This window comes from Panthera leo, chromosome D1, assembly GCF_018350215.1.
Source record: "Panthera leo isolate Ple1 chromosome D1, P.leo_Ple1_pat1.1, whole genome shotgun sequence".
Lineage (NCBI taxonomy): Eukaryota > Metazoa > Chordata > Mammalia > Carnivora > Felidae > Panthera > Panthera leo.
In genome coordinates, this window is record NC_056688.1 from 53,433,889 (window position 1) to 53,449,578 (window position 15,690).

Sequence of the window (15,690 nt, forward strand, 5' to 3'; positions counted from 1 at the left end):
AAGCCCAAGGTATGTGGTACAGATCTGTGTTGTTGCTATCCTGGAAAACGCTTGCATCCCCCTTCCTCGGGCCTCAGCAACAGAGAGATTCAATTTCCCCCAGAGTTAGTCTTGAATCAAGGACCTGGGTGATTCATGTAACCAGCACCTTTGTCTGTGGCAGACTGTCCCGGCCAGGGACTGTTGGCATTCAGCGTAAAGAGTCCCACGGTTAGTACCAGGCACAGGGACAGAAAGAGTTGGTAGAGGACACAATCCATGTAGCACCTATATCTGACCTTGGGCAAAAAATTGCTCAGCAAACACCTATCTGGTCTCACCTCCCAAGTCTCACCTGAAGCGGTCGAAGCAGCAGCACCTGAGGCATCAGGAAACCAGGTGCAGCTGGAGGATCATGGGAAGAGCCAGGACTGAGCTGAACTCTGGAGCCTTTCATTTCGCCAGCATCAAATCCCTCGGGGCCCAGAGGCCAGCTTCACGGCAATAGTGAGAGCAAAGCAGGGGAAAGAGTCCACCAGGGAGACACAAAACTGAACTCGCATGTGAGCTTCAGTACGACTAGAAGTCAGAAACACTAACATCTGGACGAAGAAGTTTTTTCCCATTCACGCACAGGTGCAAAAAGGCTATTATACCTACCTTTTTATACTTCAGCCTCCCGCAATTAAAAACTGTAACTGAGTGTTAAAAGCCTACCCTACCATCTCCCAACGACTTTGCCGCAGGTAGAGCACAACAACAGATGTTTGCAAACGGACGCTACAGAAATACTCACTCAAGGCAGAGAAGCAAGTGGGACCCTGGAAGCAGATAAATCTGACTTTGACTTTTGACTCCACCACACTTATGATCTGTGTGACCTTGAGCAGGTGACTCGACTTTTCTGAACCTCCTCCAAAAAGGAGATCATTTATACCGTTTAGACTAGTTGCCAGGATTAAGGGAAAGGATGTATGAAAAGCACTATGCCTGATATGTTGTGGGTGTTCAGTAATGGTAGGCATTTCTTTCATTATTATCAGAGATGGAAAAGGGAATTGAGATTCAATTGTGATGCTTCAAAAAGATGCCAGCAGAGCAAAGCTGTGAGTCCTGACAACTGCAGATATATGCGTAACTGCTTGGTGCCTGACGTGAAATCTAGACGGGAAGAGGTTGCAAGAGCTCGTCTGTTAAGCCTCCTTATGTGGGAGCAGAGTCCTGGTTTGAATTCAGAGCCCCCTTTCTCCAGGGTCCGTAGCTTTGTAGGAAGCCCCATCTCTTGTGGTGTTCAGGAAAAGCCTGTATAACCATTTCTCTGGGTTTTGAGAGGGTTATTCAAGCATCACGTTTGACCCTGTCACCTCTGGGAGTGCCCTGGCTTTAAGACTTTGGGTCAGCAGCCTCAGATGACCGCCATCTTGTCACACCACACGGGTGGGTGTAAGTTTGGAGGCACAGGCCCCTGCCGCAGGTTCCTCGCAGTAATCCTGGGAGGGAGGCAGGGCAGGGGCTGTCATCTCTGCTTTATAGAATTAGCAGAGGAAGACTCAGAGAGGTAAGTCCTCCACCTGCAGTCAGGTGTCAACCGGTAGAGTCCCTTCCTGGAAACTGTGTGCAAGGAGGTGTAGGAGACACGGCAATGTATCTAACCAGAGAGAAAAGCAGAACGTGCAAAACTGTGGCAGCAGGTGGAACTCGCCAAGTTCCGGCCATGGCACCATTATATTTCTGTTACTCAGAGCCACCCCTTGGTTTTCAGGTATGACAGCTTTGGCCGCCTGACAAATGTGACCTTCCCCACTGGCCAGGTGAGCAGTTTCCGAAGCGATACAGACAGCTCAGTGCATGTCCAGGTAGAGACCTCCAGCAAGGATGATGTCACCATAACCACCAACCTGTCTGCTTCCGGTGCCTTCTATACACTGCTGCAAGGTAAGCTGGCTGGGAGGCTTGGGGACTTTGAGGCAGGGGGGTGAAGAGACCCCTTTGGAAGAGGATGATACCAGAAACAAGCGGCTACTAGAGCCGGGCAGCTTTAGTAGCAGAGCATTACAACTGGTTTCTCTCTGTGTTGCATTCGAATGTGCAAAACACACCAGCCTGAGTCCTGTATATTCTCTCCCAGAAGCCTCAGAGTAACAGTCCCTTGTCTCATCCCATCATCATGAGAACAAAGGGTAGACAGTCCACTAGCTGCTAATCCAGATGCCCTCACTATTCCGCCATTCTAATGGCTCCCAGGTTAAAGGCTTGCTCTCACACTGGTGTGGGTGAGGACAAAGGACAATAATGATTGTGCCTAATCACGAAAGGGACCTAGGCATGGAGAAGTCCTCCCTGAAGCTCAGGTGAGAACAGTCTGTGCCTTCTCTAGGCTTCCACAGAGGAAAGACCCTTCTCGTCTGCGTTCATCAAGTAATCCCTGGTAGGAGTTGATCTTTGAGCTTTAGGGAAATCACAGTGATGAAATCTGGCTGCAGATTGTCTGCCTTGGTTGTCCTCATGGGAGGTGGTGACCCAGAGTGGAGTTCACAACTTCATTGGATCTAGTAAGCATGAAAAAAAGAAGAAGCTATCACTAGGGAGAGCCCTGATTTTTTTCACCACTCTCCTGATGGCTTTTTGTGCTCCCAAAAGCTTTGACACAAGTAGTAAAAAGAGGCTTGGGCTGGGAGTCACAGGCCCAGATTCTAGTCCTGACTCTGCCACCACATCATGGGGGCCTTTGATTTTCTCCTTGAGGAAACGAAAGCAAGTTGAAGCCTTGTTGAATGGTGTGAGGCAGTGCAAGGAGCAGAAAAAAAGCTCTGGAGTAGACAGACTGGGGGATCTCTGTGCCTACGGTTTCAGTTCCTACCTGTGTGAATTGGGTGGAGTCACTCTTCTCTGAGCCTCAGTCTCTGGGGCTGGGAAATGGGGCCGAATTACCGTAGCTGCCTCATAAGCGTTGCCCAGACAATCCCTTTACAGTGTACACAGAGTGCCCAACATGGGCCAGGCCCATAATACAACTCAGTAAGTTCTTGCTGGATTCATTAACTAATTATTTAATAACTGGCACTTGGATTTACCATAAGAAAATAACTGTATATTTCCACAACCGCTTCTACTCCCAAATGTAATACAGTGCCTTTAAAGAAGCTTAAAGAACAGTAGTGGTTCTCGGTCAGAAGAAAGAGAAGCAGTATCTTGCAGTTCCTTCCCCACCAGCACCTAGAGCAGTGGGTTGGGACACACTCACGGTGTTTATGCTCAGACTGAGTTATTGCCAGGAGAAGGTGCCGATTCCGAGCTAGCCAGGGCTCTGCCTGGCCGAGGACAGCAGGGCCACAGATTGTTCAGACATCTTGTCCCTCCCTGTGGTTAAGAACTGTCTTATCCCCTGCACACCTCTAAGCTGGCTTGCTGCATTTTTCTCAAAAGTTAATGCAGTCTTTCTTATCTTTAGGCAACTTTTTTTTTTCCCATTCAAAAGTGCCACATTTCCTCACTTTTAAAATGTACCATCAATTCAATAGCAACTTTTCAGCTTGGGGAGGAGGGGAGACACACGGCTCAAAATTCATGCAAGGACTTAAGACACATTCCGATTTCACAAACACTGAAGTGGGAAAAGGAAAAACTCATCGGGGAATCCAGGAAATGTGGTACCTGTTTTTCCTCTTTGGTGCCTCTGCCAAGCTCCTCTCCTTCCCTCATACCAGGCTTGCATGTTCCGTTTTGCAACCACCTCAGTAGAGGCTTGGTAAAAAGTGTTTTCAGCTGCATCTTATGTCTGAGCTATGGGAAGAAATAAGGAGGAACCGCTAATGAGGAGCAGGCTTGGGAAGTCACAGCTCACATTAAATGGGGCTCGTTTGAGATGGGCCTCTACAAACACCATTCCATCCAAAGTCACCACTAATGGACATATGTGCATTCAGCAAGAAGCAGCTTTAAGAGATAAATGACATGGGCCTTTTCACTGTTCAAAAGAAGGAAAATACAGATGGCCAGTGAATAATGCATAGCCAAGTTTAAGGCAGATCTTAGAATTCTGCATGTGTGAGGAAGAAAAGGGGAAGGATGGAGGGGGGAGGGAGGGAGAGAGGGCGGGGCTGATCTGATGCCATTCTAACAGGGAAGACTTAGCCACAGTTTCCTACAAAACTACATCCGTTTTTTGTTTGTTTTTGTTTTTGCTTTTGTGTGTGTCTGTGGTTGTTTGTGGGGTTTTTTTGTTTTTGTTTTTTTTTTTGTTTTTTTTCTTTGCTTGACATACATAGCCTGGAATAGATCTAGTTCAATCCAGCAAATGTTTACTGAGCACGTACTCTAACGACAATGATAGCTAACATCTTGGAACACCTATCAAGTATAAAGTAGATGGTTAGTGTTTTACATTCATGTACCTACTCCCTCCTCACAACAACCCTATGAGGTATTATTAACATCTCCATTTTCCAAATGAAGACAGTTTAAGTCACTAAGAGGTTAAGAACCTTGTCCAAAGACACACGCCTGGTAGGGTATTTGGACCCAGACAAATAGAACCCATTCTCTTAAGCACTGATCTAAAGGCAATGGGGAGCTATTGAAGACCCATGATCAGTACTAGAAAAGTTCTCTATGACAGACGTGTGAAACGGGGCAGTAGAGGCTGAGGAGAGATGACAAGAGATCTCCATGGCAGTGACTAGTACAATGCTCGCACAGAAAACTAATAATAGCTCACTTTTACATAACACTCACTATATGCCAACCACCATTCTCAGCTCTTCATATTCCTTATCCCACCTAATGCTATGAGGTAAGAGTACAGTTTTCATCCCCAAGGTACAGATGAAGAACCAGAGGCATGGGAGATTAAGGAATTTGCCCAGGGTCTTGCAGCAAGAGAATGGTGGAGCTGGGACTCGAACCCTGGTAGCGTGGCTCTGAAGGCCATGCGTGCTCTTAGTCTCTGTGCAGCAGAACAGAGTGTAGACCCTGTACCCCTCAGTTGCCAGACCAGTAATGAGGCCCATCAAGAGGCTAAGGGAGGGGGAGGCATTTGTTGTGACCAAGGAACTGGGGAGGCTTCTGAGGAGAGGTGACAGTTCAGCATAGCCTTGAAGGGAGGACTTGGGCTAGAGTTTATTGAAGAGGGGCAGGTGTAGACAGAAGCAGCAGCTGAAGAAGGGCAAGAGGGGAAGGCTGCAGCACTAACTCAGGTGTTTCCAGTGTTAGAAAAGAATTGTGTGCATTTCACAACTGAAATTCGCTCTTCTCCAGAAGTTTCTTTGAGCTAAAGATCCTAATTAAAATATTTAAATCAGGTCTAAGATTTCAAAATCAGACATATTTTTTAAATCATTGGTTCATCTATGCACATATGTATGTATATGAAAATGACTTAAATATATATATATGTGTATGTATATGTGTATATATATATATATACACATATATATACATATACGTATATACATATATATATACACATATACGTACACATATATATACATATATATATATATACATATATATTTGGAATTTTGTCAGCAACTTAAGTACTGGAGTTATTTTCACCTTGATGTAAAGAATAGTTAACTCTGGTGTGTACCAAGAACCTTAAAAATGTTCAACCCTGGGGCGCCTGGGTGGCTCAGTCGGTTGAGCGTCCGACCGGCTCAGGTCATGACTTCCTGGTCTATGAGTTCAAGCCCCGCGTCGGGCTCTGTGCTGACAGCTCAGAGCCTGGAGCCTGTTTCGGATTCTGTGTCTCCCTCTCTCTCTGCCCCTCCCCTGCTCATGCTCTGTCTCTCTCTGTCTCAAAAATAAATAAAACATTAAAAAATTTAAAAAAAAATGTTCAACGCTTTGTTCTAGTAATCCTAACAACCCAAAACGAAGACATTGATTTATCCAAAAAATATAGTTTTAATAGAGATATAATTCACATACTCTAAAATTCACCCTTTTAAAGTGTACAGTTCAGGGGGGTTTAGTATATTTACAAAGTTATGCAATTATTAATGCTGTCTAGTTCTGGAAAATGTTTACCACTCCCCCAAAAGAAAGCTTGTACCCATAAGTGCTCACTCCCCATTCCCCATTAGTGCCTTTCCCTCACTAATCTACTTGATGTCTTATTCTGGATATTTCATATAAAGGGAGTTATTGATACATTATGTGGTCTTTTGTGTCTGACTTCTTTCACTTAGCATAATGTTTACAATATGTTTATTTGCAGTGTCACTTTGTAATTATGAAAAGCTAGAAATAATCAGAATATCTACTTAAGGATGGGTTAGATAAATTATGGCATTTCCATATAGTGGAATACTGTACAGTCATTAGGAGAAACACTTAGGAGGGGGGCCAGGGTGGCTCAGTCAGTTGAGCGTCCAACTTTGGCTCAGGTCATGATCTCGTGGTTGGTGAGTTCAAGCCCTGTGTTGGCCTCTGTGCTGACAGCTCGGAGCCTGGAGCCTGCTTCAGATTCTGTGTCTCCCTCTCTCTCTGCCCCTCCCCCACTCTCTCTCTCTCTCTCTCTCTCTCTCTCTCTCTTAAAAATAAGCATTAAAAAAATTTTTAAAGAGAGAAACACTTAGGAAAAATATTCAATGATGTAATACAATGATCAGTGGCACACTATAAGCAATTACTTTATAAATATATTCAGAAATATTCTTTTTTTAATGTTTATTTCTGAGAGAGAAACAGAGCATGAGCGGGAAAAGGGCAGAGAAAGAGGGAGACCCAGAATCCAAAGCAGGTTCCAGGCTCTGAGCTGTCCGCACAGAGCTAGATGCGGGGCTCGAACTCATGACCTGAGCCTTAAGTCAGATGCTTAACTGACTGAGCCACCCAGGCGCCCCCAGAAATATTCTGAAGTCTAGGAGTATACAAAATATTTACAGTGGCTTTTTTTTTTGGTATTGCGATCATGGACGATCTCCCTATATCGTCCTAGTTTTCTTCAATGATAATGTTTCATTTCCATAGTCAGAAAAATAAACCCATTTAGAAGCCACACCCCTACCTCTGCTGTGCACACCCCTCCCTCCATCCTCAACCCTTCTGAGCAGAAATGGTCCCTCTCCTCTCCCGTCCCTCAGACCAGGTCCGCAACAGCTACTACATCGGGGCAGATGGCTCCCTGCGGCTGCTGCTGGCCAACGGCATGGAGGTGGCACTGCAGACAGAGCCCCATCTGCTGGCCGGCACAGTCAACCCCACTGTGGGCAAGCGGAACGTCACGCTGCCCATCGACAACGGCCTCAACCTGGTGGAGTGGCGGCAGCGCAAGGAGCAGGCGCGGGGCCAGGTCACCGTGTTCGGGCGCCGGCTGCGGGTGAGCAAGGCCTGCTCCAGGCGGGGCTCCGCCTCTGGGGGTGGCTGGGGCCCTAGCGGGAGAGAATGAGGACCGATCCGGAGAACTGAGTTCTGTTCTTGAAACTGGCCCTGGGGGAGAAAGTGTTCCTGGGCCCCCTGCCAAAGGAGGAAGGTAAAGTAGGCAAACCTCACTTAATAAGAAATCTCGAATCTCTCTTCCGTTGTGGCAAGATCACCGGCTTTGGTGTTAGGCCTGAGTTGGATTTCCAGCTTCTGTGATACCCGGACTGAATTTCAGCCCGTCCGTGATGCCATTTCATTCATCCGGAGCCTCAGTCTCATTCTCCAAAAAAAAATGGGAAGGATGAATCAATTTTACAAGTTGCGACAAGAATTGGAAATAATATACAGAATGCCTCATACCGAGCCTTGCACACAGGAAGTGGTCAATAACCTACTCCTGTTGTTCCTGCTATTCTTACTACTATGTTCTTATTAATATCTAGCAGAATCCAGTTTGGCTATTTGGAACCTAAGCCACATCCTCCACTCCTTCCAGGCAGTTGTCCCCTTACTAAATGAGCAAAACGACCCCCAACCCCAGCTGTCCCTGCTGCCAGTGGGTTGGCATCTGTGGTCTGGCATTTCAGAGTGCTCTTCAGAATGTGGATGCCCTGAGCCAGCCCTTTCACTGCCTCACCCCCCATGTTTCTGCAGAGTGCTATTACCGCCCCCGCCCCCCAGGCCCGATTGCCCCACTTCTTTTCCCTCTAGCTTCAGAAAGGAAGGTGACAGGGAGCGTGAAAGCAAAGAAACCAGCTCAGTTCTGAGCACAGCTCCTTGCAGACCCCAGCTGCTCCGTAGGCACTGGCTGGGCTGAAGGGAACCACAGAACTGAGCGAGATTGTTGCTGACTCCTAAAAACCACAGAAGCATCCTCATGCCACACGGCTGGCACTGTCTCAACACAGCCAATATCACACAACTAGAATCCACAAAACCAGCCTTCCTGTGTCTCCTCAACAGCCTAGAACTCTCGCAAAAATCGAAGTGGGAAAGAACCTTCCACTAGTTCCCTGAGGAAGGCCGTAAGTGTCTTTGTTCTCTGTGGCCCGCCACCATCTGCAGCCTCCCCGAGCCCCCTGTCTGAATTCTCCAGGAGCCCCCTCATGCACATCTAAGGCAGTGTGCTAAATGGAAAATTTGACCTTGGTTTGATTCCTGCCTGGGCCTGGCGTGTAGCCCTGAGCAACTCCTCTGAGTCTCAGACTCCTCTGCGGAAACAAGATAATATATTCCAAGTACCTAGCCCAATGCTGGTAGAACCCAGGTGCTCAATAAATGGCAGCGATTAGTGCTATTAGGATTTCCTCTCTGCAGTGTGAACTGGACCAAAAGTTTCCCAGGCTTTAATTGGTCCCTCTCCCAGCCTGAGATTAATGGTGCTCCAGTCCGGTGGCCGCATCTCCGCGTCCTCCCAAAATAAATGGCCACCCACAGTGACGGCATGTGGAATTAGAATGTTATCCGGGTGCGCCTCCCCATAATGGAGCTCATTTTTTATACAACTGGGAACTTTTTTAATAAAGAAAGATGTAAAATAATCTCATTGCTGCCACTGCCAAGCACAGGAAGCATTAGGCGGTTCCCCAGTGAGCTGCTTAATTCAATTTTATTAATTTTGCCACAGAGGTGTAGCTTGCCTTCCCTAGGGGCCCTCCAGGGGTGGCGGGGGGGGGGGGGCAGCTGGCTGGGTGGCAGCTCCTTGGGAGGAGTCACAGGGGACCCTGCAAAAGATGCCTTAAAATGGCCCCCATCATTGTTGGTGGTGCAGACCCTGAATCTTCCTTTGCCCTCCCGGCAAAGAACACAGCTCCAGTCTCCGGTGCCTCCGATTTTTCACGGGAATTGTCTGCCACACTGTTTTTGCTCTGCAATTGTATTTGATTACCCCTGGGAAGGCAACCTTATTATAAGCAGGCCATTCACAGCTAAAGTTGTCCCAGCATCATCATTATAAATCCTTATTTTCAAGGTTTGAGAATTTGTTTGGAGGAAAGGGGGAGACACACACATCTCTACGTTCTCTGAGAATGCGATCCTTTACTGCCATTTAATGGAAATAATTACATTCATTAATTCAGTGCCTTCTATATGCCCAGAACTCTGTTTGGTAATCTACCCAGGCTTCTTCAGTCCTCACAATAGCCCTGTTGTTTCACAGAGGAAGAAATTGAGACTCGGACAGGGAATGGCACTTGCCCAAGGTCACACAGATAAATTGGCCACAGAATTGAGGCTGGAATCCTGACCTTAATTCCTAGACCTGAGCCTTTTTTACCACCCAGGGTCCTAGAGGGCCTTTCATTACCTCAGTCCACATGTGCGGTTTTGTATCATACGACCTACATCATCTACTTTCCTCTTGTGTTTCCCTTACTATATGTCAAACTTAACCAGTGACCAATGGAAGAGTTGGAAAATGTGCCCAAATGTCCTATAAGGCCATGTGCCAATTAGAGGGGACACAGCATTTTAGCTTTGGAGTACCGGGCAATGTTTCAGGGGCAACCCATGCCTAAAGGGTGGATCCAAATACAGAAGTAGGCCTCAAAGTATATTTCTTTATTAAACTATGAAAAACCCTGACTTACCTCTACCCTTGTGGGAGCCCTGTATTCCTGACTCTGGAAGGAAATTGAATTGTGTGCTGACCTAGCAGCCCAGCTGACCTAGCAAGGGGATCTGGACCCACTTGGCCTCTCCCTTTTTAGGAGAGAGTCAAGAAGGAGCTGCCTTTTTGTCCCCATTAGAAGTATGACATTAGGATATCACACGGATCGTCTTCAGGACCAGCTAGTATTTGCTCAATACCTGCACTGCCTGTATTCTCACAACAGCCCTATGTAATTGGCATTCCCATTTTACAGATGATGAAGCTTCATAGAACTGGCAGGTGATAGAGCCAGGACCCAAACCCCGTCTGTTGACACCCATGACCTGCGCTGCCTCCTCTAATCAGGACCTTCTCACATCAAAGGCTTCAATGTCCAGATTAACTATGTCTTTCCTCCTACTCCAGGTTCACAACCGGAACCTCCTGTCCCTGGACTTTGACCGTGTGACCCGCACAGAGAAGATCTATGATGACCACCGCAAGTTCACCCTCCGGATCCTGTACGACCAGGCAGGGCGGCCCAGCCTCTGGTCACCCAGCAGCAGGCTGAATGGTGTCAATGTGACATACTCCCCAGGGGGCCATATCGCTGGTGTCCAGAGAGGCATCATGTCTGAGAGGATGGAATACGACCAGGCGGGTCGCATCACATCCAGGATCTTTGCTGATGGGAAGACGTGGACCTACACATACTTAGAGAAGGCAGGTGTCCATCCCCCCCACCCCCACTGGCCTTGCCATTTAGAAGACCATTGTGTCATGGCTCAACCCATGGCCAGGCCCAGCTTGCTGCCCTCAGCGGGATAGATTGGACCCATGTGGTCTCCAAAAGAAAACAGAAAAATCTGCAGTAGAGGGCTGGGGAGCCCGAGAGGCATCTGGGTGGATCGTGGTGATGGTGTGGCAGGTGGGGGTCCTGGGGCAGGAGAATGTTAAAGGCCCACATGAGAGACTGGAACTGGGGGCAGGCCCAACACTAACTGGTCCTACAGAGCAGGACTGAGGGCCGAGACCCAGGCAGGGGTCTGCTCCCAGGTCTGGGGCACACAGTGTGATCTGGTCACAGAGAATAGGGCAGAGGCCTAGGGATCAGTACTTAGGCAGGAGGTGATTAATCCTGAGCTTCCAGTGGTGGGCATGGCCTTCGTAAATCCGTTCTGCTTCAGGTTAGGATTTATTTCATCTCAGGGGCTAAGAATCAGAAAAGCCCTGAAAGCAAAAGTTGGTCCCAAATCGGAGAAAATTTAGCTTTGCTGCCTAGCTTCCTTTAGGTGTGTTATCTGCTGACTTATTCCTGTAAAAGAGCCTGCACTTCATGCCCCAGTTCTGGTACCCACGTCTTTACTTTGTTTCCTGCTCGCGGTCACCTGTCCAGGGTCTGGGCTGTGCTTGCTTTGTGCTCAGTCTTCCCCACCGTGTGCTGGGTGAGCATCTCTAAGCAATGTTCTGTGGTGGTGGTAAGAGAGACGTTGGAGGTCATCCGACATAGTGAAAAACCCAACCCAGAGGGGGAAAGAACCTTCCTGGGGCCATGCAACAAGCCATTGTTAGGAATCAGGTTTCCCTGTTGCCATCACAGTCCACCCCAGCCCAGGGTGGGCATATGACCTGTTCCTGCATAAAGCCTTAAATGCCCTTCTCAGATGCATTCTTTATCCTGTGGGCCACAGGGAGCCAACAGAAGTTGTGTAGCAGGCAGTAGATACTGTCAGGCTGTGTTTTAGGAAAATCATTCTTGCTTGAGTAGGAACATTGATTTGAGAAGGAATCTGAAGGAAGGAAGCCAGGAGAGAGGCTGTTGCAAATCCTTCTAGCCAGTGCTCCCAACCTTTCTCACACACCATCACTCACAAAATCATCATTTTTGTACCACACAAAGGGACAAGCAGACAAGGCTGCTCACCATGGGAAGACAGATGGCCTGAGTGCCAGGGCCAAGGGCTGAGAGAAATCCTTATCTTACCCATTTGTACCCCACTGCAGTACCCTATGGCACATTGTTTAGAAGGCTGTGGTTTGGGCCTCACTTAGGACAACCACCAGTTCCCTTGGCTTTTCATTCATCTCCTTTAAGTCTTAAGTGCACAGACTTCCCCTGCGTGCACTCCCCTACTCTTACTTCTGTGTTCCTTTCCCTCCAGTCCATGGTACTGCTCCTCCACAGCCAGCGGCAATACATCTTTGAGTTCGACAAGAATGACCGCCTCTCTTCTGTGACCATGCCCAACGTGGCCCGGCAGACGCTAGAGACCATTCGCTCAGTGGGCTACTACAGGAACATCTACCAGCCCCCTGAAGGCAATGCCTCGGTCATCCAGGACTTCACTGAGGACGGGCACCTCCTCCACACCTTCTACCTGGGCACCGGCCGCAGGGTCATATACAAGTATGGCAAACTGTCAAAGCTAGCCGAGATGCTGTATGACACCACCAAGGTGAGCTTCACCTATGACGAGACAGCAGGCATGCTGAAGACCATCAACCTACAGAATGAGGGCTTCACCTGCACCATCCGCTACCGTCAAATTGGGCCTCTGATCGACCGCCAGATCTTCCGCTTCACCGAGGAAGGCATGGTCAATGCTCGTTTTGACTATAACTATGACAACAGTTTCCGGGTGACCAGCATGCAGGCTGTGATCAATGAGACCCCGCTGCCCATCGATCTCTATCGCTATGATGATGTGTCAGGGAAGACAGAGCAGTTTGGGAAGTTTGGTGTCATCTACTATGACATTAACCAGATCATCACTACAGCGGTCATGACCCACACCAAACACTTTGACGCATACGGCCGGATGAAGGAAGTGCAATATGAGATTTTCCGCTCACTCATGTACTGGATGACCGTCCAGTATGATAACATGGGGCGAGTAGTGAAGAAGGAGCTGAAGGTGGGACCCTATGCCAATACCACCCGCTACTCCTATGAGTACGACGCTGATGGCCAACTACAGACGGTCTCCATCAATGACAAGCCGCTCTGGCGCTACAGCTATGACCTCAATGGGAACCTGCACTTACTGAGCCCTGGGAACAGTGCACGGCTCACCCCGCTAAGGTATGACCTCCGTGACCGCATCACTAGGCTGGGTGATGTGCAGTACAAGATGGACGAGGATGGCTTCCTGAGGCAGCGGGGCGGGGACGTCTTTGAGTACAACTCAGCTGGCCTGCTCATCAAGGCCTACAACCGGGCCGGTGGCTGGAGCGTCAGGTACCGTTACGATGGCCTGGGGCGGCGGGTGTCCAGCAAGAGTAGCCACAGCCACCACCTGCAGTTCTTCTATGCAGACCTGACCAACCCCACCAAGGTCACCCACCTTTACAACCACTCCAGCTCCGAGATCACCTCCCTCTACTATGATCTGCAAGGGCACCTCTTCGCCATGGAGCTGAGCAGCGGTGATGAGTTTTACATAGCTTGTGACAACATCGGGACCCCTCTTGCTGTCTTCAGTGGAACAGGTTTGATGATCAAGCAGATTCTATACACTGCCTATGGAGAGATCTACATGGACACCAACCCCAACTTTCAGATCATCATCGGCTACCATGGTGGCCTCTACGATCCACTCACCAAGCTCATCCACATGGGCCGGCGGGATTACGATGTGCTGGCTGGTCGTTGGACTAGCCCAGACCACGAGTTGTGGAAACACCTTACTAGCAGCAACATCATGCCTTTCAATCTCTACATGTTTAAAAACAACAACCCCATCAGCAACTCTCAGGACATCAAGTGCTTCATGACAGGTGAGGATGAGGGCTCATTCGGAGGACAGGACTGTTGTTCTGGTCCTCTGACAGGACGGTCTTCCTTGAGAAAGCTGGTAGTTGGGTCACAGGAAACACTGGCTTTCCTTAGAACAGCAATTTTCAAAGTAGATTTTAAGAAACACTACTTGAGAGAAATGCCCTGGAAAAACTGGTACTGGCCTCAAATTGATTTGACAGGGCAACTACCATTCTTAAATTTTCATAATACATTGCAGCTTATGAAAGCCTCTGAGAAGTCCTCTGGTAAAGAGAACTGTTTAACACAGTTACCCACTATTTCTCAAACATCTGACCACGAAACCCCTTTACCCACAGTTTCTCAAGCATTTGAGCATGAAACCCCTTTTTTTCACCATGAAATCCTAGTGCTTCACTGGATGCATCCCTGAAAATGCACTTTGGAAGTTTCTGACCCAGAGATCAGGCTGACTATGAGTCCCCAATAAGGTGGGTGAAGGTATAGCTAAAGAAAAAAAAAATCAATTTTCTCATTCGGGATAATGTAATGGACAGTTCAGAATTTGGACACAGAACTGCTGAAGGATGCACCATTTCTAAGTTATGGACAGTCACAGAAATTACTTAACTTCCCTTAATTCCAGTTTGCTGACCTGTAAATTAAAGTGAGGGGGCACCTGGGTGGTTCAGTCAGTTAAGCATCCAACTCTTGATCTCAGTTCGGGTCTTGATCTCACGGTTCTAAGTTCAAGCCCCACACTGGGTTCCACTCTGGGCATGAAGCCTACGTAAGTAAGTAAGTAAGTAAATAAATAAATAAATAAATAAATGTTAGAATGTCTACTGACACTTATAAGTATGCATGTTGTAAATCCTAGAGCATCCACTAGAAAAGAAAGCAGAGGCATAGCTAATTAGTCACTAGCGGAAATAAAATGTAGACTAAAAAAATATTCAATCCAAAGAGGGTAGGAAGAGGGGAGAAAGGGAGAGGATGGACAAGTAGGAAAAAAAAAAAAACAAAACCCTGCTAGGATGGTTGCAAGGGTGAAATGAGATACATTTTATAACCTGCCTAGCACAGTGCCTGGCTCATGTAAGGTTCCCTTACCTCGACCCTGACTTAAAAAGTGAGCTTTGTTTTCCACCGCTGTGAAACCAACTGGAATATAAATGTTCACACGTGCCAGAAATGTCTTTAGCAGCCACAGTCCACCCAGCAAAGCAGCCACTCCCAGACCTCAGCCACAGAAGACGTCAAGAGTCAGAGCAGCTATGGGGATTCAGGTCTGGATAAAACCAGCGCTTTTTATAAAAGAGAGTTTGCAGTGGGCAAAAATTGGCCACGCCCCAACTTGCAAACCTGGTCATTTCCTTCTCTTTCTCCTGGGACACAACCCTGCACCCCCTATTTTAAGGCAGTTTCATTTTCGTTCAACAAGTGCCTCCTGGGTGCAGCCACTGTTTTCGGCCTGAGGGGATGGGATACAAAGATGATCCCTGCCCTCCAGGAATGTACACTGCAAGGGAGACACAGACAGCAGTGAGGGGCCCAGGATGAAAGTTTGCACTGATGGCCGTTGATACACAGGACGCACAGCCGGCTGTGCCCAGGGAGCAGTTCATCCTTGAGGCCCACTTCTGAGTGGACATTCCTCAGGTAATGGGGAGAAAGGCAACCCAAGCAGAGGGGACTGCGTTTACAGAAGTGCAGAGAGGGCAACAGGTACAGCTCACATGAGTGCCCCGTAGGGATGTGGCTTCCTAGCTCCCAAACCTGGTGGCCTGGTCTGGACCCTGCTGCTGCTGACACTGACTGGAGGATTCTTTCCGGGAAGAATTCCAGGTGGTCATGTTGGGAGCAGGCATCCCATGCGTGAGGAAGAAGAGTGGGCGCGGTGGTGGGTGGGTGCGATGAAAGCGGACTTGGGGCCTGTGGTGAACAGGAATAGCCCAACAAGGTCTCACTATGCTCAACTTGCTGGCAGTCCAAG

General features: G+C 48.2%; 1 protein-coding gene across 2 annotated transcripts in view; it reads left to right on the forward strand.

Moving 5' to 3' along the window:
* TENM4 (teneurin transmembrane protein 4) overlaps positions 1-15,690 on the forward strand; it is a 598,010-nt gene that overhangs the window by 573,965 nt on the left and 8,355 nt on the right. For both annotated transcript variants that reach the window (XM_042904074.1, XM_042904075.1), the window contains 4 exons: positions 1,742-1,914; positions 7,065-7,300; positions 10,364-10,660; positions 12,100-13,714. In XM_042904074.1, the coding sequence (XP_042760008.1) occupies positions 1,742-1,914; positions 7,065-7,300; positions 10,364-10,660; positions 12,100-13,714 (2,321 nt within the window). The remainder of the gene's footprint in view (positions 1-1,741; positions 1,915-7,064; positions 7,301-10,363; positions 10,661-12,099; positions 13,715-15,690) is intronic.